The 22,694-nt window shown below is 41.7% G+C and overlaps 5 protein-coding genes across 5 annotated transcripts; 4 read left to right on the plus strand and 1 right to left on the minus strand.

Annotated features, from left to right (window-relative positions):
- The first annotated feature begins 4,322 nt into the window (after positions 1-4,322).
- On the plus strand, positions 4,323-6,052 carry EAF01_004652 (uncharacterized protein). The gene is made up of 4 exons (XM_038912906.1): positions 4,323-4,673; positions 4,825-5,244; positions 5,302-5,615; positions 5,670-6,052. Exons 1-4 carry the CDS (start codon positions 4,513-4,515, stop codon positions 5,741-5,743), a joined length of 969 nt encoding a protein of 322 aa, XP_038770992.1. The 5' UTR covers positions 4,323-4,512; the 3' UTR covers positions 5,744-6,052.
- Positions 6,053-9,454: 3,402 nt separating this feature from the next.
- EAF01_004653 (uncharacterized protein) lies at positions 9,455-11,378 on the plus strand (the record flags this gene model as incomplete). Its single annotated transcript, XM_038912907.1, has 5 exons — positions 9,455-9,640; positions 9,732-9,815; positions 9,972-10,023; positions 10,102-10,666; positions 10,715-11,378. The coding sequence occupies 5 exons, from the start codon at positions 9,455-9,457 to the stop codon at positions 11,376-11,378; spliced, it is 1,551 nt and encodes a 516-aa protein (XP_038770993.1).
- Positions 11,379-12,342: 964 nt separating this feature from the next.
- EAF01_004654 (uncharacterized protein) lies at positions 12,343-15,726 on the plus strand (the record flags this gene model as incomplete). Its single annotated transcript, XM_038912908.1, has 3 exons — positions 12,343-12,461; positions 12,541-14,143; positions 14,200-15,726. The coding sequence occupies 3 exons, from the start codon at positions 12,343-12,345 to the stop codon at positions 15,724-15,726; spliced, it is 3,249 nt and encodes a 1,082-aa protein (XP_038770994.1).
- A 1,903-nt stretch (positions 15,727-17,629) lies between these two features.
- Positions 17,630-18,466, minus strand: EAF01_004655 (uncharacterized protein; the record flags this gene model as incomplete). The annotated part of the gene is made up of 1 exon (XM_038912909.1): positions 17,630-18,466. One exon carries the CDS (start codon positions 18,464-18,466, stop codon positions 17,630-17,632), a length of 837 nt encoding a protein of 278 aa, XP_038770995.1.
- A 1,776-nt stretch (positions 18,467-20,242) lies between these two features.
- Positions 20,243-21,652, plus strand: EAF01_004656 (uncharacterized protein; the record flags this gene model as incomplete). Its single annotated transcript, XM_038912910.1, has 1 exon — positions 20,243-21,652. The coding sequence occupies one exon, from the start codon at positions 20,243-20,245 to the stop codon at positions 21,650-21,652; it is 1,410 nt and encodes a 469-aa protein (XP_038770996.1).
- Between the last annotated feature and the right edge of the window lie 1,042 nt (positions 21,653-22,694).

The raw sequence follows: 22,694 nt of genomic DNA on the forward strand, positions 1-22,694 counted from the left end.
TTTGATGAGCGTGAAGTTAAAAAGACGGTGATGAGAATATGACGTGACAAAAACATGATAAGTAATATTTGAAAGGAGTTGAGAGTAAAAAAATAAGGATAATTGATAGTCAATCTTACACAGATAGGCTCGATTGGGTTCCAGAACACCATAATACAAGTTTCAAGGAAACCACACATGAATCAGCAGTAACGGGTGCCCACGCCAAAGTTCTGAGCCTTCATCTGCGTCATTCTGTAAACGAATTAATGAGCAAGCAAGAATGGAACAGATGCCCCTTTTATAATTTGAATCTCCTCATGAAATATTCACTAGTAATAACCACATCAGTCAAAGCCCCCATCCATATTCCACATATTCTCTGAGACCATACTTCAGGAGGATATTCAGGGAACTGGTAAATAAACGTCGTTTAGTAGTTCCCTATATCACCATGAATCGTCTAAAACCAAGCAAGTTTGCGGGCAAGGGAGCCTGACACTTGATATGCTGAGTAAAGCTTTCATGGGCAGTTCTTGTGTCTCGTAAATATATCCATGTAATCTGAAAATGAAACATAAGCATATGGAACGGCAGGTAGATGAGTATGCCCTGTTCACAACGAACGATAAGGCTTAAAGATATAACGACAAGTGGCAATCCGTGGAATCGACAGTGGAAACATTAGTAATATGACTAGACATCAAAAAGTGAGTGTTTGTTGCACTAAAGGTATAGAATCCCATGTGAAATCCTCAAGATTAGTATACTGAGATTCTTACTGAAGTTGCACCTGGACTATCTTTTTTCTACGAACTTCTCTTTCCGAGGTTCAATCTCTCGTTTAAGCGCGGCTATTTGATAGTTCTCGATTTCGAATTGACTCAAGATGTAAGAAAGATTGCGACGATGTCACCGGTAGTATAGCCGGCTTGAAAATTCGAAACTGTCATTACATCACTCTTGCTTATTCTGGAAACCTGACGGAGCATGAGTTGCAACCATCTTCAGTTCGCGCCAGCATTGACCTTGGCACCAAATTAAAGATATAAACTGACCTAACCGATCTTCCTTTTCGTCATAGACAAACCAAGTACCATTAACACGGAGGCAAGGCGCTCTGCTCTTCGTTTGGTGCCATAAAGATTTGATTCGAATTTTGAGGTTGTGGGGAGTAGAAATGATATCGCGACATATCCTTACAAATCGATTTCGGGGGCATAGATGATGATAAGGAGAAAAATAGCGTTATGAGATGAAACTGGAAGATGGCAATGGAAGCGAGAAGTAATGGATGACAACAATGAACACTAATCCCCTTGAGAGTTTCGGGGTGTGCCTCATCTCACTAGATTGGCAACCTACAACATCTGAGATTATGTTCCAAGGGAAATCAATGAGATATTTCCTTATTGCTTTTAGACTTTCTAAGCTGTTGATCTTACCCTTGTAAAGGTTTCTCATGGTAGATTTTATACTAGATAGATACTTCACCATCTCACTCTATCGCGGGGAATCTGCGGAGCCAACTAACTCGGGAACTAGACAATATCGACCATCTCTCATTCGAAGTTGATTCACAGTCTCGTCATCCGAGCCATCCAAGACAGGAGGGTATATAAATCCTGGAGAGTGAAGAAATTGGAGGGATATCGATAATTACAAATTGGAAAACCTCGATTAAACCAGGACGCCAGTCCTATGATTCGAAACAGAATGAGGAGGCTCTTTTCGGGTTGCAGAGCATGATTGCTAGATAGATTGAGATATGGCTACTTTTGAAAGTGATGTTTTATTTCGAGATGATACACTGACTGATACTTCGACAATGTTGTTAAACTAGTGCAACTTCAACAGCACATGAAACATAATAATAAACCAAGTGATAGCAAAATCAGAGTTCCTAGCAGTGAATATGACGAATGAGCCAGAAGTAATACTGAAATCACACTTCGGTATGATCTTCGGGCCTCCAGGCCTCGACGGTATAATAGCGGGATTCATCGTTCATTCTTGCCTTGTCATGTCCTTTGCATGCGCTTTCGAACTGATTTGTCAATGGCGGCTTGAAATAGATACTTTTATAGCCTTACCAACAAACATTGAGAAGCTCGTAAGGAGTCCAACTTTCGAGCGGAGCTTTGTTACTACTACTTTTCGAAGCTACTTCGGTACGCGTGGCTCTACTCCCAAAAGTTCTTGTGATTATAAATGGTCTCGATTTTTAGGTAGAGAGTTCTCTAAGCAAAGAACAGATAATATCTATCTGCTTCTACAGGGACAACCGATTTTTGTAGTGAGCACAAGAGGTAGATATTCATCTTGGGGGAATAAGGAAAACCTGTGATGATTTCTTAGTTATTCTTCAACACATCTTTGAAGTACATAGATCGATCATTGGATAGACATATGATAGATTTCGACAACAATACTATTTAAATGAGAATAATGATAAAGGAACGACACTAAAGCACTATCTGACAAGTAACCTTGAAACTGAAGTTTGAATCTACGATTTTGGTAGATACTTATTTTGAGTTGAGACACCCCAGTCGCATTATACGTGTCGAACCTATCTTTGCGGCAACTCCTCGGCACATGTACGAATGTGGTGATTATCTGCCGATAATGCATGGCCTTACGGAGTTCTTTGAAAGATGACTTTTATGGATTGAGCGGGAAGTTCTTTTGAATTTCTCAGTGGAGCGGCATGATGCAAAATTAACAATGTAGAGATGGAATAAGTGAATCTGTCAAGAGCATATAGCAGGGTCTTTGAATTTCTCTTATGAAACTGCTTTGAAATTTGTCATGTCATAGATTCAAGGAATTCATTATGCGACCCATTGATAAGCAGGTGCCGCATTCTGTAGTGTTGTGGTAACACTCATCGAGGTTTATTGTATCTATAGTTTGCAGATCAACGGCAGATGTATGGGTAGCTACGCAATACTTATAGAGGTTTCAACATTTGGGAAAACGGTGATAGAAACTGTATAGCGATGGCGAAAGAACGAATCTCAACAGTAAACTAATCTCCAGTTTCCGAAATATTAGCCTTCTTGTTTATGGTCTTATTTATGTCTTTCCCGCGGCTCGGCATAGTCACCTGGGGCGGGGAGGCAGACCAAATTTCTCCCTTTTGATGGTCATACATTCAATCAGTAGGGATTTATATAGGGATGGGAGATGGACGCAATATGAGTTTACATAGCTAGTTCTGTGCAAAATACAGGCTTTCCAAGTGTGGCTGAATTTAGTGAAATTCAATCTCGAGTATATAAGCAAAGACGTAGGGCCATGGACAGTTATATATGAGCTTGTTGTGGTACAGAAGGGTTTGATATTGGTCAATTTGCACTCCAAGCTCCCGCCAGAATAGTAATTCGTAGTAAATCTCATTTCAGGGCAAACCAACAGATACTGGTTCTCTGTTGAATGTAGAACTGGTAATAAACTTCGTTCTTGAAGCTTTGACAGAGACTGGGTTGGATAACAATTGACAGTCTTGGTAGCGTGTAGCGTAAAGTCAAATAACACTCAAGGTCGGGTATAGTAACGAGAGGGGTCAAGATATGATAGCGAGCGGTACAATACCTAAGCAAGCTTGAAGGAGATACCTCGTAGCTCAGTTTGAGAAATTGCTTGCAAATTCTGAACACTACCTGGTATGCGAAGAATGATAAAGTCTTACTACATGAGCACCATATAGACTATATGGGAGAGGCCAAAAGCACATCCTCAGAGATAATCCTTAAGCTCGTAAAGTAGAACGATACAACGAGACACCCGATGGGTTTTGCCGGATAATTCTTGGCGTCCCTTGCATTAACTTCCGCCATCGTTAGATATAGCAGCAAGACTCGACTGTGAAAGGCTTCATATTTGCTAGATTATTTCACATACTCATGGGAAAATCTCATAACATATAGAGCCTCAACTATAAGACATTTGACGCCATATCGCGCGACTCAGACACCAACGCATTCAAATTCCGTTTTATCCGACGATAATGTTCAACGCACTGGCATTATTATGGTTGACGTCGCTACGCCATTGGGATAGCCCTCAAAGTATACGGAGAAATAGGAAATCCTTCCAACATAGGCAAATATGAAGATATACTTATCCTCAGAACATCACCGTCCTCACCATGGCTGAGGGATGAGATAGACGTCTACATATTATTCCCTGTGGACCACACGTGTAAAAAGGATTGGGATTCGGTTTAAAAGAAACCGGTTTTCCGAACCCAAAAATCAGGCATCCAGATTTCCACACAGTTATTAATCCTTCAGTTTCAGGCGACCCAAAATAAATTATTGGTCCGAAAGGTTCCGATCCTCTAGCGTCAAAAGTTTTAATTGTCGTTTTTCTTTCTAATCAATATTATTACATTTGTTTCAATTGACCACCTTATCTTCTCTCCACCAACGAGATATATCTTGTTCTGTCTTCTCCTTCTCTCTGTAGAAGAAGTATCTAATAATACCCTCACCTCTCCTCTCAATTCTTTTTCTCTAGATATTCATCATGGTTGGCTCTACTGGTTCAACAAAGGTGGATGCAGTCGTCCAACAGGTCGCTGCTAACACCCCAGAGAAGCTCAGTGGTTTCGCACTATACTCCAGATTTGCTTTGGCCGGAGCTGTCTGTTGTTCAGTCACCCACGGTGGTCTTACTCCCGTCGATGTGTATGTATTAGATTTCTTGTTGGATTTTGCGCAATTTGAGGATTCGATTCGATGGGTAGATAGAAGTGGAAGTGGAAGTGGAAGTCGAAGTGGGCATGAGAGTGGGAGATGACCAACATATCAAGATAACTAACATAAATTTTCTTCACAGCGTCAAGACTAGAATCCAACTCGACCCCGTCACATACAACAGAGGATTGATTGGAGGTTTCAGACAAGTTATTGCAAAGGAGGGAGCATCTGCTCTTTTGACCGGTGCTGGACCAACCTTCGCTGGTTATTTCCTTCAAGGCGCATTCAAGTTCGGAGGTTATGAACTCTTCAAGCAACAAGCCATTAACATGATCGGTTATGAAAATGCCGTCAACAACAAGACCGCTGTCTACTTGGCTTCTTCTGCTACCGCCGAATTCTTCGCTGATATCGCTCTTTGCCCTCTTGAGGCTACCCGTATCCGTTTGGTCTCTGACCCAACATATGCCAATGGTCTCATTGGTGGTTTCTCCAAGATGTTGAAGAATGAGGGTGTTGGTGCTTTCTATGCTGGTTTCGGGCCAATCTTGTTCAAGCAGTAGGTTCAAAGTTTTCCTGGTGATGATATCACTATGAGACTAATAAAACCCAACAGAGTTCCATATACCATGGCCAAGTTCGTTGTTTTCGAAAAGGTCGTTGAGTCTATCTACACCAAGGTCGACAAATCCAAGACTTCCGATGGAATGCAAACCACCATTAACTTGGGATCCGGTCTCATTGCCGGTATGGCTGCTGCCGTTGTTTCACAACCAGCTGATACCATGTTGTCAAAGATTAACAAGACCAAGGGTCTTCCAGGAGAGGGAACCACTTCCCGATTGATTAAGATCGGTAGAGAGTTGGGTTTCAGAGGTTCATACACTGGTATTGGTGCTCGTCTTGCTATGGTCGGTGCTATTACTGCCGGTAAGTAAACTCGTTTCCACATTCTCATATCTATTTACTAATCAATTTCTTTAGGTCAATTTGCTATCTACGGAGATATCAAGAAGGCTCTCGGTGCCACTGGTGGTGTTGATTTGGCTGTTAAATAAATGATTGTATAAAAGCAGTTGTTTCAAAAGGGTTTACGGGATCGTCGGATATCTTTTAGCGAACCCGCATGCATTTGTTTGTTCCAGCAAACCTTTTCCTCTCCGCCTTTATCGAAAAATATTCCGGTCTGCCTTGAAATAGAGAAGGAATAGATTAGATGATGGACTGGAACTTTTAGAAGAGGATGGGAAGGAAAGGAAGGGCTTTTCATGGCGTCTGTCTGTATAATAGAGACTTCTCTCCAATAGAATAGATGACAATTGGATGTGGTTTATGTTGATTTGTTTTGGATTGGACTGGAGTGTGATCGAGTGCGATGTGTGAAAGAGGGATAAGGACCTGAGTTAGTACTTGTGATTTTGAAGCATCGTCCCATGTTTTGTTTTTGCTTTTTTCTTGAACTTGAATGTCGTGTATTGCCGATTTGTTACATCTTCAGCTACCATGACGATATTAGATCAAAGCAGAGGAGGTTTTCAGGGAGTGATGATCAAGGGTAAAGGAGGGGGAGGATTCAGTTGGTTGTGTACACCAATACAAGCCTGCATTTTGTCACCTACAATTTACCTTCCAAGATTCTTGATCATATCATTTATTTTTCTACCCCCCTTGTTTCCATCTCTTCTCTCCTTCTTCTTACTCGAACCTGTTTGCTGAGGTGTAGTGCGTAGTGCATGATATGTTGCCCTGTTTACCCTATTTACTCTGTAAATGTCAAATTTGCTTCTACGCTCTGGGAATCTGAAGCTAGGTTTGATGGTTTGATGGGTTATGATGAATCTGAATCACAAGAGGGGAAGAGGATAGGGAAGTATGTAGATGGATATGTTTGAGAGGGAGAGGGTCAAGGTTGGGGCTGTGGGAGATCTCTTAGAGGAGAGAGGGCTGGGGACTGGGATTTGAGATTGTAGGGGGTATCTTAGGAATGGGTTAGGAGATGAGGAGATGGAGAGAGCTATTTGGTAGGTCAAGGTAGGGTGTATGTTGCTGTAGTTTTATATGATGGTGGGTTTTATGTACAGAGTCTCTGTGTTTTGAATATGGAGAGTTTGATTTGAGTTGGGATGGAGAGCTTGCAGGTTTCGACTTTCGTGATGACGCCTCGAAATTAGATTAAAGGATTTCTATCTCTTTGATGTATACAGTAGATGAGAGTTGGTTGTTACACATCACTACTAGGTGAGGTGAGGTGTATCTAGCAGTGTTGATCTTACAAGAAATTGTTCGCTGATTTCTATCAGTTAGTTGAACTGTTCAAATTCGAATTCGGACTCCGATTCAAATTCAAGCTTACGAATGAATGGCTTTTAGGATTCGATTTCGATTGATCATCTGTGATATGTTTGTATGAATTGTGTGAATGATTCTCAGCGAGGTATTGCGAGATGAGGGGTTGTAATGGATGTTTTTTGAGGTGTTGATGTTGAATAATTGATGAGGGGATTGCTATGGGATTTGGTGTTGCTATGTTACTATGTATGGCTTTTGAGGTTTATCTGCTGGTCTGGAATATATAGCTTTCTAGGGGGGGAACAGGAATGGTTGATTGAAGCTACAAACGAAGGAATATTAGCGAAATCAATAGCCAGATCTGAGTATCCTCGAAAAGTCTTTACAAGTCAATTAATCTTCTTCCAAATGGAACCAAACGGAATATTTTATGAGGTCTAAGATAAATAGAAGTTAATTTTTTGATTTGAGCTTTCAATTTTTGAATTTCATTTGTAGTTGATTTTTGATGACAATTGATCAATGAGATTGAAGTACTCAATCAAATCTAGCCGTTTATTTTGCTGCTGTGGAGAGGGATGAGAGGGAGTTTGATGTTGACAAGCGAATAGCTACTTCATGGAAAATGAGGTGGTCTTAGCTGCGAGGATTTGAAAAGTAAAACAGATCTGTCTTTTGAGTCCAGTGTAAATCCAATTACTATCTTGAATTCATTATAATATGGTTCATGAGTATGTGGGCTATATTAGTACATAAGCTACTTCGAAAATGTATCAAAATCAAGGTTTTCGTGATATTTATATTTTTAAAATATTTCATTTTAGCTCGAAATTGTTATACTTTGTAATATAAAAACTCTTTTTCTTTAATAACTTTAATAATAATTAGAATTTTGAAAAAATAATTAAAATAATTAAAAAATTAGATCTTATATCAAAAGTTCTTGGAAAATTCTATTACCTAATAAAGAAAGTGTATGGTTATATATAGAAGAATTTTGTATATAAAATGAAGTGGCCTATATAGTGATATAGTCTATATACTGAGGAATCACGTTAATCATACTCAAACTTATTATCACAGGGCCGATTCATCACCACAGCGTATTATGCACAAACATCAGAGGCTCAGAGAACGAGCCGCAGTACCACCGAATAACATTTATATTTGATCTCTAGCCCAACGATGATCCTGCATGTGCATGATGAATGTAATATAATCTATCAGCTCAACATCGATATCTCACCGCATCTTCATCGAATCAAAGTTGATTTGTGGGTGTATGAATGAACGTGTGGTTGTTGCGGGGATACATATACATGGATACAGGTACATACGAAGTCGTTGTGTATCCAATGGTCTTACCGGGACGATAGATCCTGAAACCCCTCCTTTCCCACTGTATCGTCCCACGACCAGTAGAGAGGGTTGCATTCAAGTACCAAGTATGTAAGTGTAAGTAAGTTGGAAAAGTGCCATGTGTTGTACCCTCTCTGGTTACCTTCTCTAAATGTACAAAGTAGATAATGGATAGATATCTACTAGGTATTCTTGGCAGGGGACAGATGGTTGAATCAAAAAATATACTCTACAAGACAAGTACATACCTACCTATAGAAGGATATAGTAGTAGTAGTAGTAGTAGTAGTAGTAGTAGTAGTAAATTCTTAATCGATTCAGTCCATTATAGCTAAGTATAAGGATATAGAAGAAGGTGCTAGCCCGAATAGGTATATAATGTATCATCAATACGACGCCAGAGCCCTAAGGGGTATAGCTGGTCCAATGGTAACCATGTTCATTCTCTATAAAATCCATTTTTCTGATATATACCATGTAACTTATTATGCGGGAAAAACGAACAGTAGGATCAAACGATAAAAAGATGACGCAGATATAAAATTCCAATCCACAATCGATCTCGCAACATTGTAACCAATCATGTGATTCAATTCCCATATTTGATAAATAAACTAAGCTTTTCTGCCAAGGTTTATCACCAGATCCCAAAACAGCTGGAGCTTACATCCTTGAAAAGAGGGGCAGAGTCCTCGTAAGTTGATGGGGGAAAGGATTGATGAATGGGAAATCAAGAAGAAATACGGAATTTGCCCACTAAAAGTCTAGAAGTGATACGAAAGACTAATATTCACCGTTTGATCAAGGATAGAGAGGGAGGTAGATATATGAATACAAGATTTTATTGACTTGTCACTCTTTGGGGGTAGGGTTTTCTATTCTGTCCAGTTCTGATTCATCTTCTCCTCTTTCCACTCATACATCCATTTCCACCCCTCTTCTCAAATCTCACATCCCTCTTCTCACATCCCTCCTCTCAAATCCCACTTCCAACCATCAACATCTTCATCTTCCAACTCAATCAACACTAAACAATCTCAATCATCAACAGCTTCCTGACAACAGCTCCCTGATCTCTCTTCAACTCAACCCCCATCACCACATACACAACACCCGCAACCATGGTTCACCTTTCCCAAATCCCCAATGATAATAAAGTTGCTGCTCCTCTCGTCGAAGGGTTGAAGAAACTTACAATGGCTGCTTCGAGCGAGGAGGATCGATTCACAACGAGTGTTTATGGTTCTAGATTTGCTGCGGAGGATCTGCCAGAGCATGAGATGCCGGATGGAGAGATGCCCAAGGAGGTATGTGATCCAGTTTACAATATAGACTCAGCATTTGAATGCACATGTGAAACTGGAACAGAAAGACTAATCTTGTGTGATGCATGAATAGGTTGCGTATCGTATGATCAAAGATCATCTCTCACTTGATGGAAATCCCATGTTGAATTTGGCATCTTTTGTTACTACTTTTATGGTGAGTTTATGGAACAGATTTCCTCGATTAGTTGGAGCGTCCTCGGTCTTTGGAGTCTGGGAAGACGATGAGGTTATTGATGATGCACCCATCTCGCTGAATGCGATTGAATTGGGGACATGCGAAACCATCTTGTTTAATTCTAATGTTCCATAGGAAAAAGAAGTCGAAGACCTCATGACTGAGAGTTTCAGCAAGAATTTCATTGGTAAGTCCACTTTCTTCTCATCCGGAGATTCCGCATGGCATACCCTCGTTTTTACACTTCACGCTAACCTCTTGGTAGATTACGAAGAATATCCTCAATCCGCAGACATTCAAAACCGATGTGTTTCCATGATCGGTCGTTTATTCAACGCTCCTACAAATGAAGAAGGTGATGCTGCCGTTGGTACCTCGACCGTCGGTTCTTCCGAGGCCATCATGTTGGCAGTTTTGGCCATGAAGAAACGCTGGAAGAATGCTCGTATCGCTGCTGGCAAATCAACCGATAATCCAAACATTGTCATGTCTTCTGCTGTTCAAGTCTGCTGGGAAAAGGCAGCTAGATACTTCGAGGTTGAGGAAAAATATGTTTACTGTACTCCAGAGAGATATGTAATCGACCCTGAGGAGACAGTCAATTTGGTGGATGAGAATACCATTGGTATTTGCATTATTCTCGGAACGACTTACACTGGAGAGTATGAAGATGCCAAGGCTGTCAACGATCTTTTGATCGAGAAAAACATCGATACTGTCATTCATATTGATGCAGCTTCGGGTGGATTTGTAGCTCCATTTACTGTACCAGATTTGGAATGGGATTTCAGATTAGAAAAGGTTGTTTCTATTAACACCAGTGGTCACAAGTATGTTCTTCATCCTCTCTTGCCTGGATAACACTAACAAGATTCTAGATATGGACTCGTCTACCCTGGTGTTGGCTGGATTGTCTGGAGAGCACCAGAATACCTTCCCAAGGAGCTTGTCTTCAACATCAACTATCTTGGTGCTGATCAAGCTTCGTTCACTCTTAACTTCTCCAAGGGTGCTTCTCAAGTTATTGCTCAATATTACCAACTCATTCGTCTTGGTAAGAAGGGTTACAAGGCTATCATGAGTAACTTGACAAGAACCGCCGATTATCTCTCCGATTCTCTTGAACAACTCGGATTCCTCATCATGTCTCAAAAGAATGGTAAAGGTCTCCCACTTGTCGCTTTCCGTATGGACCCAAAATCCGAAAAACATTATGATGAATTCGCAATTGCTCATCAACTCCGTCAGCGTGGATGGGTTGTTCCAGCATATACCATGGCACCAAAGACTGATAACCTCAAGATGTTACGTGTAGTCGTCCGTGAGGATTTCAGTAAATCAAGATGTGATTCATTACTGACTGATATCAAATTATGCTGCAGTGTCTTGGATGAGATGGATAAGGATACTGTCAAGAAGAATCAAGAATACATCAAGACACATGCTACTCACTCTGGAAAGAGCAAGCATAACCATTCTCATTATAAGAATGAGAAACATAGTTTGCAAGGAAAGACGGGTAAGACTCATGCAATTTGTTAATATGGCGGATCATTGGCTTTTTAAATTCATTGTCTCGTTTGAGCTGGGTTTCGATGGTGATATTTGAGGAATGGATGGAAACATGAGTAGAATGGTGTAATGGTGGGAATGGCGGTGGAAAGGTACGAATGATATGATGGATGGATTCATGGATGGGTTTATGAATGATGGCCTCTTAACGAGAAACAAAATATTCGTGGATTTTCCGTTGATTCTAAAAGAAAGTATTTAAATATACTCGACTATATACAAATTTATCTACAAACTCTACATCACCAGTATATGCATGTCCCAGAGTACTTTCCTACTAACTATATATATAAATTTCTGCCAATTGAGGCTATCGATGCTGATCCGCCTCCATCCGTAAGCGCACATTTGACCCTAGCTTTTCCCCGGGATCGGCACTTGGACACCCTGTATTATTCTGTACCAGGTATCTATTCCTGTAAGACGGAAATTATCGTTCTGGAAACGGAATTTTGCTTCATCTTGCATCTGGTGTTCAACGGTTGGCGCTCATTGGGTTTTATGAAATTTATTTCTTATTTGATACCCAATCTCACGATTTATTTTTATAGTGGGGTGATTGTTTCTGCGAGGGTGCTGTGCAAGATAGATTGGGCTTAAGGCAAAGAGGCAAAGACAGGAGAGAGAGAAAAAAGGAAAGGGAACAGAGACACCGAGTACAAAACACGAGATCCAAAGTGACGACTAGAAGGGACGACAGGCCAAGGTACGCATCGAGAGAAGGAACCCGGGAAAGACAATACGATACCAGGTCGGATGAGACAAATCAAACGAGCTCAACAAACGAAAGGAAGAAACGACGTATGATGTGAGTGGGGATTCTTGTTTGATTGTGTCTGAGGTTTGCGCGAAGTGAAGCAGAGTTTTCCGCGGGATATAGGGAGATTAGCGAGGGCATTTACGGAAGAGAGAGTTTTTGAGCTGTAGAGGAGATATGAGTGCTGGAGGTGGAGTAGGAGCAGGAGCAGGAGCAGGAGGAGCACCGCAGAAACAGATTCGCTTCGTGAATAATGAGGGACAACCACCTGCGAAGAGGCGGAGGGTGAATGCTGCGTATGTATAATTTTCGGAATATTCGCAGAATGAAGGGGTGATTTACCGAGAGTATAAGCTAACCTTCAATGCGGCGTAGATGTCGGACTTGCAGGAAACGGAAAACAAGATGCGATGGGAAGCGACCACTTTGTTCGACATGTACGGATAATGGTCATGAATGTATGGGGTATGCGGAGGGATCTGATGGGGCAACGAACTTGACAAGGAAGGAGGTGAAAACACCAGATGGTGGGGAAGGAGATGAGGGGGATTATGCACATTCGAATCTGCGGAGGCCTGGAACGTTGAGAGAGAACTCGAGGGATACGGTACCGCAACAATTCCAACAGAGAGCGAATACGACTGCTGCACGGACAAGAGTTGAGGTTGATCAATCATATATGCATGATGCGTCTAGAGAGCTGGGAAGCGAGGATATGGGGAATAATCGACCTGGAAATCGAAGGGTAGATTATAGGGATGCAGTTCTCTTTCCGGAGGAGAGTCCCAATCCTCTGGAAAGAGATCAACCACTGCTCAGTGAAACGACCATTAGTGAAAGCCATCGAGTACCATATTTCAGATATTTTGGTCCGACGGCTATCGTGCCCGGGTTTAAACAAATGGTAGTCTCTGTTCGAGAACATAAAAGAGGTATGGGTGCTCCATCGTCTTCTTCTCTCACAATGTCACCTATATCCGCGAAACATTCTAGTGGGGGATCTGTCAATGGCACGCCATCTCAAGCGGGTACTGAACCAAGGTCTGCAATCGATATGCCACTTTATGATCCTAATGATCCATTACCGGTCAATAGACTTATCATTCATCTTGTGGAAGTATTCTTTGCTCATTTGGGTTGCAATTATCCTTTTCTATCGAAACGACAGGAAAATTTCAAACGTCTGGTCGAAGAAAAGAAAGTTGAACCTATTCTAGTAGATGCAGTTTGTGCATTAGCGGCTCGATTTTCAGATCATCCACTTCTTACTACTTCACATGATTCACCACAACCGAAATCAGAATATGGACAAGTCTTTGCTCAGCGAGCTAAAGCGGCTGTTGTGGATACATTTCCTTGTCCCACGGTTGGAGCGGTACAAGCTTGTTTGTTACTTGCTTATGAGGGATTTGGTGCGAATCAAGATAGTGCGTTATGGATGTATCTTGGATGTGCTATACGTATGGCTGTGGATCTTGGACTTCAAAAGTTGGATGGTGTCAAACATCAAGGACAGAAGGATCCAGGATATCATAGGTTGACAAATGAAGGCGAATCAGATGAACCTGATGCTACTATTACGGCGGAAGAGAAAAGTGCAATTGAAGAAGAAAGAATGGATACACTCTGGGCAGTTCTCATGCTTGATCGAGTCATTTCTTCTGGAACTGGTAGACCAGTGAGTCTTAAAGATGAAGATCTCGAATTGACACTTCCATCCGTATCCAATAATACAGAAGAAGCATGGCCAGATCCTTTTCCTGCACTTATCAGAATCATACATTTATATGGTCTAGTTTCAGATTTGTTGAATCGGATAAGAGGTGCGGATGATATCACACCTGGGTTGATAAAACAACTCAAGGGTATGGAAAAGGATTTGACGGTGTTGTATCAAAGTTTGGATGGGAGATTGGAATTTTCAGCGACCAACTTTCAACATTATGTTAAGAGTGGGGAGGGAACAAATTTTATACTTGTGAGTTTACCTGACCTCTCGGAACATGTGAATGAGATTTGCTAATTGTTGTCAAGGTCCATTTTTGGTTTCATACTTTAATCATGTTGCTTCATCAACCTACTTTAATGCAATCTCTCGAAGGACAAGTATTACAATTACTTCCTCATAGTCGAGAACTCAGCATGTCATCTGCTAAAACCATTGCCGATATCTTGGCTTTTGCTGAACTTATTGATCCGAGATCATTTATTGGGAATCCATTTACATGTCAACCGATATATATCGCTGGATGTGCTTTTCTCAAAGAGATTGCATTGCACACTTCTCAACCATCTTCTAGAAACCACAGTCCTCGTCAAAGCCCTCCATCGGATGCCGTAAAGCCAGGAGGGAATCACAATAATCAAGGAAATCAAAAACAGAAACATTCATTGCTTGCAGCAGCAGCGAATCAAAATTATCAACGATGTCACAAAGCTTTACAACACATAGAATCGTATTGGGCTGGAACACGATATATTCGAGTAGCTATGGAACAAAAACAAAGTGGAATAGATCCACAAGAAGTCGAAACATATACGGCGGAAGAATATACCGAAGCTACCAAACCAAGACATGAAATTATACCTAATTGGAGACGAAAATTCTCTGCAAACTCTCCTGGGAGATTTCCGGAATTTGTACGTTCACCCATGATGGAAGCACTTCCTGGATCTCCGGCAATTGATTTGGCTCAAGCTATTGGTTGGTCCCTTACCGGAACTACTAATTCTCCAAGTTCAAATTTGACATTTATGTATCAAAATCAAAGTGCAGCGGATCATTTAGAGATGAGAGCTCAGAAGGAATATGGTCAGGGAAACATGATTTATGATCCCATTAGACAAAGTTTACCGGAAAATATGGCGGGGGGTACGTCGACTAGTGGAAGGTTTGATAGATTTATAGGGACTTCGAGGAGTAATCATATGCCTCCTCCGGGACCAAAATTCATGCATAATACGAACTCGAATATTGATGCGAGTGCAACGGCGGATGCGGAAATGTTATTGGGGTTGGGTGCTGGAGGTAATGGAAGTGGCAGTCCATATCCGACATCGAGGAGTGAAAATCATGCGTTTGACCCAGGACCAAGAAATACAATGAGTCCCAGACCAGGAAGTTCGAGTACACCGCGTGGAGGCGGGTATGATTTCTCGCATACCCCATCGACCTCGAGTGCGGGAGGATTCTATAATCACAACAATCATAATCACAATAGTAATAACGGAAGTAATCTACATGGTAATAATATACATCCTGTGAATAACGGGCATGCGAGTGGAGCGGGTAATGCACAGGGAAATTCATTTCATGCGGGACATCACACACATGCGAATTCGAATTCGCATTCGCATTCGCATGGGTATATGGGTATGGGTATGGGAAATCAGGGATTGGGTGATATGATGATGGAGAGTCAGGATATTGATATGAGGGGGTTGGGAGAGGATATGATGCCTTGGTTGGAGTATTTGCCGGGGGATATGTTGGGGTTGAGTGGGTTTTTTGGAGGGGAGGAGGAGGGTGGGGGAGGGGATGGAGGGGGTGGTGGGGGGTAGGGGATAGGGATGGAGGGAGAGGGAGGGGAGATCAAAGGGATAGGAAGGAGGGGGTTGAGGATGTGAGAGAAATGGAGGGGGAGAGGGGCAAAGAAATAATAATTATATGGTTATTTGATCATTTATGAAGATTTGGTTGAAATAGTAAATGTGAATCAGGTTTTGTATGACAGATTGTTTGGGGTGAGGGGAAGGGGTAGGAAGGTTCATTGGTTCCTAAATTCCCGCCTACCTCACATGTGTTATCACTTACTCTAAAGTCTCGCTAGTGCAAGCCTATAATTCAGATTCTATCATATAATTGAGCTTATTATAATTTACTTTCGCTTGTGGGAGATGGGTAATCCGGCTTACGATTCCATCACTATCAATAATGATTTCGAGGAGTGTGCTCGCGATTAAGGAAGGAAGTGGGTTTGTGGATGTATGGATTAGTTTTTTGGGGTTATTTTTTATTTTTATTATGGAGATGGAATTGTAATTGATGGGTTTTTGGATATGGATGTGGATGTGGATGGGATGGGATGGGGTATAGATTGGGCATTGTGTTGCTTCATCTTTTATTATGTGGTTAGTGGGTTGTGGGATGTGTGATATGTGATGTGGGAATTGGAAGTGAGGAATGAGGAATGGAGATTTGGATTTTTTTTGTTCTCTTATGTGAGCTTTGAGGTGCTTTTCTTGATGTGTTGTTTAATGTAATGTTATATGATGGAGTTTAATGTGATGGGGTTTATGAGAGTGAATGAATTGAATTGGATTGGATTGTATGAATTATTGAGCTTCACCTCTATTTAAACTATGGAACCCTCGGTGTCTGCCCGGAATTAGTTGGAATCATATTTTTGATGTGATTCCTTGAATTGTATATAAGTTACTCCACGAATTCGTTGTGATGAATTGATGAGTATAGTCCACTAGTGAATGTACGGACTAACGGGACACTATAAAAATTGACTTGTGAATATCTCTTGATAAATTAAATCATATTTCTTAAGAACTATTACAATTATTCATTACATTTGAAACAATAAAATGGTGAAGTCTCATATCCAACAATCAAAGATTGAATTTGTTAAAAATTTCGAAAGTTGGGAAGTGTCCCGTCAATTCATGCACCCACTGATGGTATCTGTTTGTGGACCTTCCTTTCTTCGCAAAATGAGATCATCAGGATCTTGTATTCGATGTGGTATCTTGGGTTGTAACTTGTGTGTAGGTTACTCGCGTGATTGAGGCGGTGAATTGTGGATTACCGCTGATGTTTTTCTATGGTTTGTTGTTTGATCTTTGGTTGTAATCGGTACACTTTCAGAATACCTTGTTGATGGTTGATTGTTGCCTCTGTTCAAATTCCTCGGGTTCTTCTGCGTGATTAGTTGGAATTATGTGTTTGTTATACTTGTAATGTTTTAGGTTATAAGATAAGTTACTCGTTTAATCTATTTATAACAAACCATTGATTCTTTGCTTTATAAGTATCCGTAAGTTTTTTGTTTATCTTCTTTGAGGATATTCTTGGGGTTTGAGATTTGAGATTTGAGATATTGTATACACTCTCAAATTATTTGGTCATTCGTTGAGCTAAGCTTGTCATTACACCCTATGGTTTCTGCAGCATATTTGGAATCACGTGTTTGCTGTGATTTCTCTCCTGTGATATTTTACTCGGTCGAGCGTCTGATGAGTTGGCACACTATTCCTGTGTTTGTATCCCATCATTTCCTATTCATTCTTTTCGTTTTCTCTTCTAATATCTGCTAACCGCCCCATTCCTCAACGTGAATCACACTATCCTCCACTCGCTTAATCCGTATCATCAACTGCTAATTCTCGCCTTGTCTGTATCCCATCATTTGCTCTCCTTCCTCTCCCCTTATAATCCCTCCCTCCTACCCCTTGCCTAAACCATATCGTCGACCACTTCTTCCCTCCTCTCTCTATACCCCATCATCTCCTCTTCATCTCCGAGAATCCCTGCATTACCATCTGATCCCTCCCCTCCAAAACATAATCCCCATCTACTCATCACATAACTCGCTGCTCGAATACCCGAACAAATTGTAAAGATTCCGAAACACACGATTGCGAATTCAATGCCTTTGAGTTGTGGGTTGTTGAGTTTGTGTGTTTGGATTTGGGTTTGGGTTTCGAGAGGACCACCAGTGCCGTGAAGGGATGTGAGAGTGTCGTGCTGTTCTGGAGATGTGAGATTTCGTTCTAGTGTCGGAGATCCATTCTCAGTGCGATTTGAATGAGGAGATAGTACGACGACAGAGAGGCAGAAAATAGACAAAACACCGGTGGTAATCTTGAGATGGAGCAGTGTAGAGCGCGGGATTTGGATCGAACGATAGCGGAAGTGGATGGAAGAGGATTTTCTGGTTGATGGGTTTTCTGGTGTGCGAACGTTGTGTTTGAGATTGGGATGAGGATGTCTGCAGATGCAGGTACACGGTCTGCGGTTATTGCATGGTGATTGGTGGCGGTTTGCGAGGAGAGGAGTGGTTTCGGAGATGTCGCCGCTGAAGGGGATGGGGTAGATGAATTCTTCGGGGGGAGTGGCGGGGTTGTTGTCGTTGGGGCTGGGATTGGGATCAGGTGCGAAGGAAGAGGGGGAGGCGGAGCGAGTTAGGGATGCGTTGCTTGCGGTGGAGATTATGCTGGTAAGCGAGGAGGCGCCGGAGATGGAGTAGAGCGAGGGGGTGGAGCTTTTTCTTGCTTTTGGTCTTGGAAACATGTTTTTGAGTGAGTTGGTTCCTGGAATCTGTATTGTGGTTAGATTGGTTGGTTGTGGGAGGGTGGAGGAGAGATGTGGTGAGATGAGATGTATTGAGGTGGCTAGAAGATAGGGGTGGGTATGGATGTGAATAGAAGGGGGAAGATGGCGATCGATGAAGTTGAATGGATACTTACTGTAGTTGGATATCCGGAGCTTCTAAGGTACGATTCCTTTTCTTGAGAAAAATCTACGAGACTTCCGAGTTCCCAATCAGTATCGAACACTATCTAGATTTTAATTTCTTGTATGTTTTCGAGTGGATGCTGAAGTTTCGATATCTCGATATTTCGATCTTGTGATAGGTTGATGGTAAAGTGAGTGCGTCTTTACAAGTTCTTAAAAGTTGGTTGTATGGGTTTGTATAAGAGTTTATCTCTTATTACTTTAAATTCTAGGAACTTGCATGGAGGGAGATTGTGTATATAGATTTGGAAACTATTACGGCTTGACGAATCATACTGAGGTGGATTTAGAGTGGCAGTATCCTCATGAAGGCTCCTAGGGATGAAGATGTTACGGTTAGGAACTAGCAGGATCATTTAGATAGTTTTTGGGATGTTTACAGTATTATGGTTTGACGAATCATACTGAGGTGAATTTGGAGCGGCAGTACCTCGATCAAGACTTCTAGGAATGGAGATGTCACGGCTCAGAAGTAGCAAGTTTGTTTCACGATGAGCTGTAGAACTTTACATGGCAGTCATCAATTACTCAATACTCGGATCATACTAGTCAAGTCACGATGTAGAAAATTCTCCGTATTGACCATGAGGGGGGATTTTGTCAGTATGTTTGTCTTTGGTGTAGAGGTTAGGGAATGTTCATTTTCCGAAACATGAGCCGGTTGCAAGACGAGTCTGAGGCAGAAGAGGATAAAGAACATTTAAATGTGAAAAGATTTACTATTCAGAGACATGAAATCCTGCTCGTGCAGTCCCATTGTTTATAGTGCATACTGAACCCAAACCATGAGTTTCGCTCGAGGACGTGAACACTAGATATTATCTGAAAGTTGACAAAAACCAGAAAGCACAATCGGTATCAGATGATTTTCTCTATCACTGTAGAATATGTCACTCACAATTCTAGTCTATGAATTCTCCAACACAGATTCTCCGGCAATAGTCGGCTCTCGTAAGCGGCCGACTAGTTCCTAAAAATTCACTCGCGCAAGTGCACTCCAACAATTCCACATAGCCCCTTCACCAGCCTCGCTTGCTACGGTAGGTAGATAGATATTCACTTTTATGACATCACCTAGCCGGAGACTTCCACACTCTAGAAGTTACTAGGTACGCGCATTAATAATAGCAACCGTTTCATCATATCATTATCAATTAGCCGTATTGAACTCTTCGGGTTGGATACATAAGGATTTTTTTATCCGATCCACTCATTTGATCTAGAAACATCTCGATAGATGGTCTTCAATTCCAACTCTAAATCACATTAAAATCTATAAGTATTCGGTTCAGGAAATTGATAGAAAATCACAAAATATACAACGATAACAATCGAAATAGTTTTCAGTAAAGGTATGATAAATTTCCGTTCTACCTTCCTCTTTCTTCTTCCATTCTACTATTCCCATACTACCACTCTCCTTTTCATTTCGCCCAAAACTTTCCAAACATCTAACTAATCACCACAGAAGACTCCAAAAATTTCCGCAACGCCAGAAAACCCACCAAAATACCCAGAAGTGTTGCAGCTATCGTACATCCCCATATCAAGATGAATCCCAGTACACCTCCATTTACCTCACCCGAGAAATCCGAGAGCTATTTTCCTACTTGTAGAACTCCTGAAACTTCAGCACGCACTCGTTCGATTAGCAAGAGGGGTGGAAAAGACAAGAGCAGGAGTAGAAAAAGTTCTTGTTCAAAGATTCCAAGTAGACCTGGTTCAACTAGATCTCATGCTTCGTCTTTGATTCGTACGAGTCCGATTGCCTTTGCCCTTACTGGTGCTGGTGGTGGTAAGATGGGTTCATGTTATAGAGACAATCCTAGTATCTCTTCATCGGATTCAGATTCAACGATTAGGGAAAGGATCGCGGAGGCAATGGATACAAATCAATTTGCCATGCCTGATTGTGATATTCCGCTACCTCCACAGACTGAGACTAGAAGCATTGCAGCAGACATAGGTAGTCCTCTCACAAACAAGAGAAAGAGTTCACCCACTACCGCTATTTCGCCACCTGGGCCTACTTTCATTAAGGGTGTCATTTCTCAGATGAAATCGCCCCAACTTTGCTCTGGAACGATCGCTTCTTCGGCTGTCATGAAGCCAGTACTCACGTCTGACGCATCGTATACACCAATACAAGTTTCTACGGCACCCTCAACACCTAGTGCTACTCGCAAACCCGCAGAATCATTCCTATCACGTCCCGTACAAAAGAAAACTGAATCCACGCCACTACTCCCAAAGCGACATCGTTCCTCCACTGGGCCATCTCGTCACGTTGTTTCAACCAGCGCTCCAAGTGAATTCTATGAGTACCACACCATTAACGGTATTATTGATCTCCCATTCGCCTCCAAGAAATTTTCATCTGGAGATAGCTCTGGCTACGGTTCCGGTGTTTCTGGTTCTGGATCGACCCCTTCGTTTCGCACGTCTCGCGCGTTCCTTAAAAACATACACCAGGGCTTTGTACATAACGTGAGGCCCAGAGTCCTTGGTGCTTATATTTTGTTTGGAGGCTCCATCATCTGGCTTGTATGGATGACATCGAGCAGAATCCTAACAGGCAAGAAAGAAAATCCGGGTCATGGCCATGGTGGAATTGGTGGACACGTTCCTCCATATGGAATGAATATCCCTACGCTGACTCCATCTTTCCCTACTCAACCTATCGAGGAGCTTATGTCTTTTGACGAGCCATACCTCTTTACTTGGGGTGTCAACGATGGTCAGGTATCACACAATTCCCGCAAGTCACGCCCCAATCCACCCTCAAAGTGCGAACCAGAAGAGAGCTTTTGGGATACCTTATGTGGGGCCTTTGTGAGTTTGGTGTGGCTACTTGGTGTAATTCTTGTTATACTTTTTATCCGTACGCTGCTCGAACATTTGGCTTTAATATTTTCTTCCAGTGGTGAGGTAGCTGATGGGGGTTGGAATGAAAAGATGTGAGGGAAAGTCTTATTGAGGTGGACAGATTGCATCAAAATTTGTGACATGAAGGATGAGATCTTGAGAATCTAGGGTGGAGAAGTTCGGTGAAAAGGAGAGAATGCCGAAATAGACTGTGTGTTATGAGATGTGAGATGAAGCTAGGTTTGACATGGTCGAAGATGCTTAGACACAGGGGTGGCTCTTGATTTGATGTGAGGGAAGGCTGCACACAACAAAATGAGTGCGCGTTTATTTGTGGGAGACCTGGGGAAGGATATCTGCATTTTCTGTCATCTTGAGTGTATATGAACGGGTTTGGGGTTTTGGTTCGGGACTTGTTTCTCATCAAGCCAGTGAACCTTCGCTGCCTGTGTTAATTTTTGCGATAAATGACTCATGGTAAATGATACCTATTCATGTTGCCTTGCTTTGACATCTATTTGTGACTGAATGTAAAGTATCGACAGGCTTGAAACGATATTGCAAGCAGTATCACCGAAATCGTTGCGTCTTTCGAATTAATTAATAGCCTATCCTTCAAATCTTCTAGAAGCAATAAATATATACTTAGATTTGTTTAGATCAAGAAACACTACTCTTAACACTTGACAAATCTGGTGCAAAAGTCTTTGGAACAGACTAAGTATTATCTGATCTCATCAAACAAGTCTGAAGCCCAATGTGCCTATTGAATCTCAATATCGTTAGCAGTCTGTCATTGTCATATGATCTCCGACTATTTTGAATATGATATGTTCCCGAGCAGAAATCCGTAGGCTAGCCCGCGTGTTTAGCTTTAGCCTCACTATCAACCGTAATTTACCCCTCTGGGCAGACGATACTTTGATGATAGGCCTCCACTTGAAAGCTGCCTTATGCCGTGGTTTTCTCAGATTGAGGCATTCCATATGGTTAAATGGAGAGGGAGACTCTTGGAGTCCTTGGAGTACATTAAGCCAGGTCAGATGTACCAACAGATCATATCCCGGTGCAAGCCTAAATGGGCTCTCACTAATTTCACTCTAACACACTGTAATTGCCGTTACCTGGTATGTCAAGA

Source organism: Botrytis porri (genome assembly GCF_014898465.1).
Source record: "Botrytis porri strain MUCL 3234 chromosome Unknown BPOR_006, whole genome shotgun sequence".
Taxonomy (NCBI): domain Eukaryota; kingdom Fungi; phylum Ascomycota; class Leotiomycetes; order Helotiales; family Sclerotiniaceae; genus Botrytis; species Botrytis porri.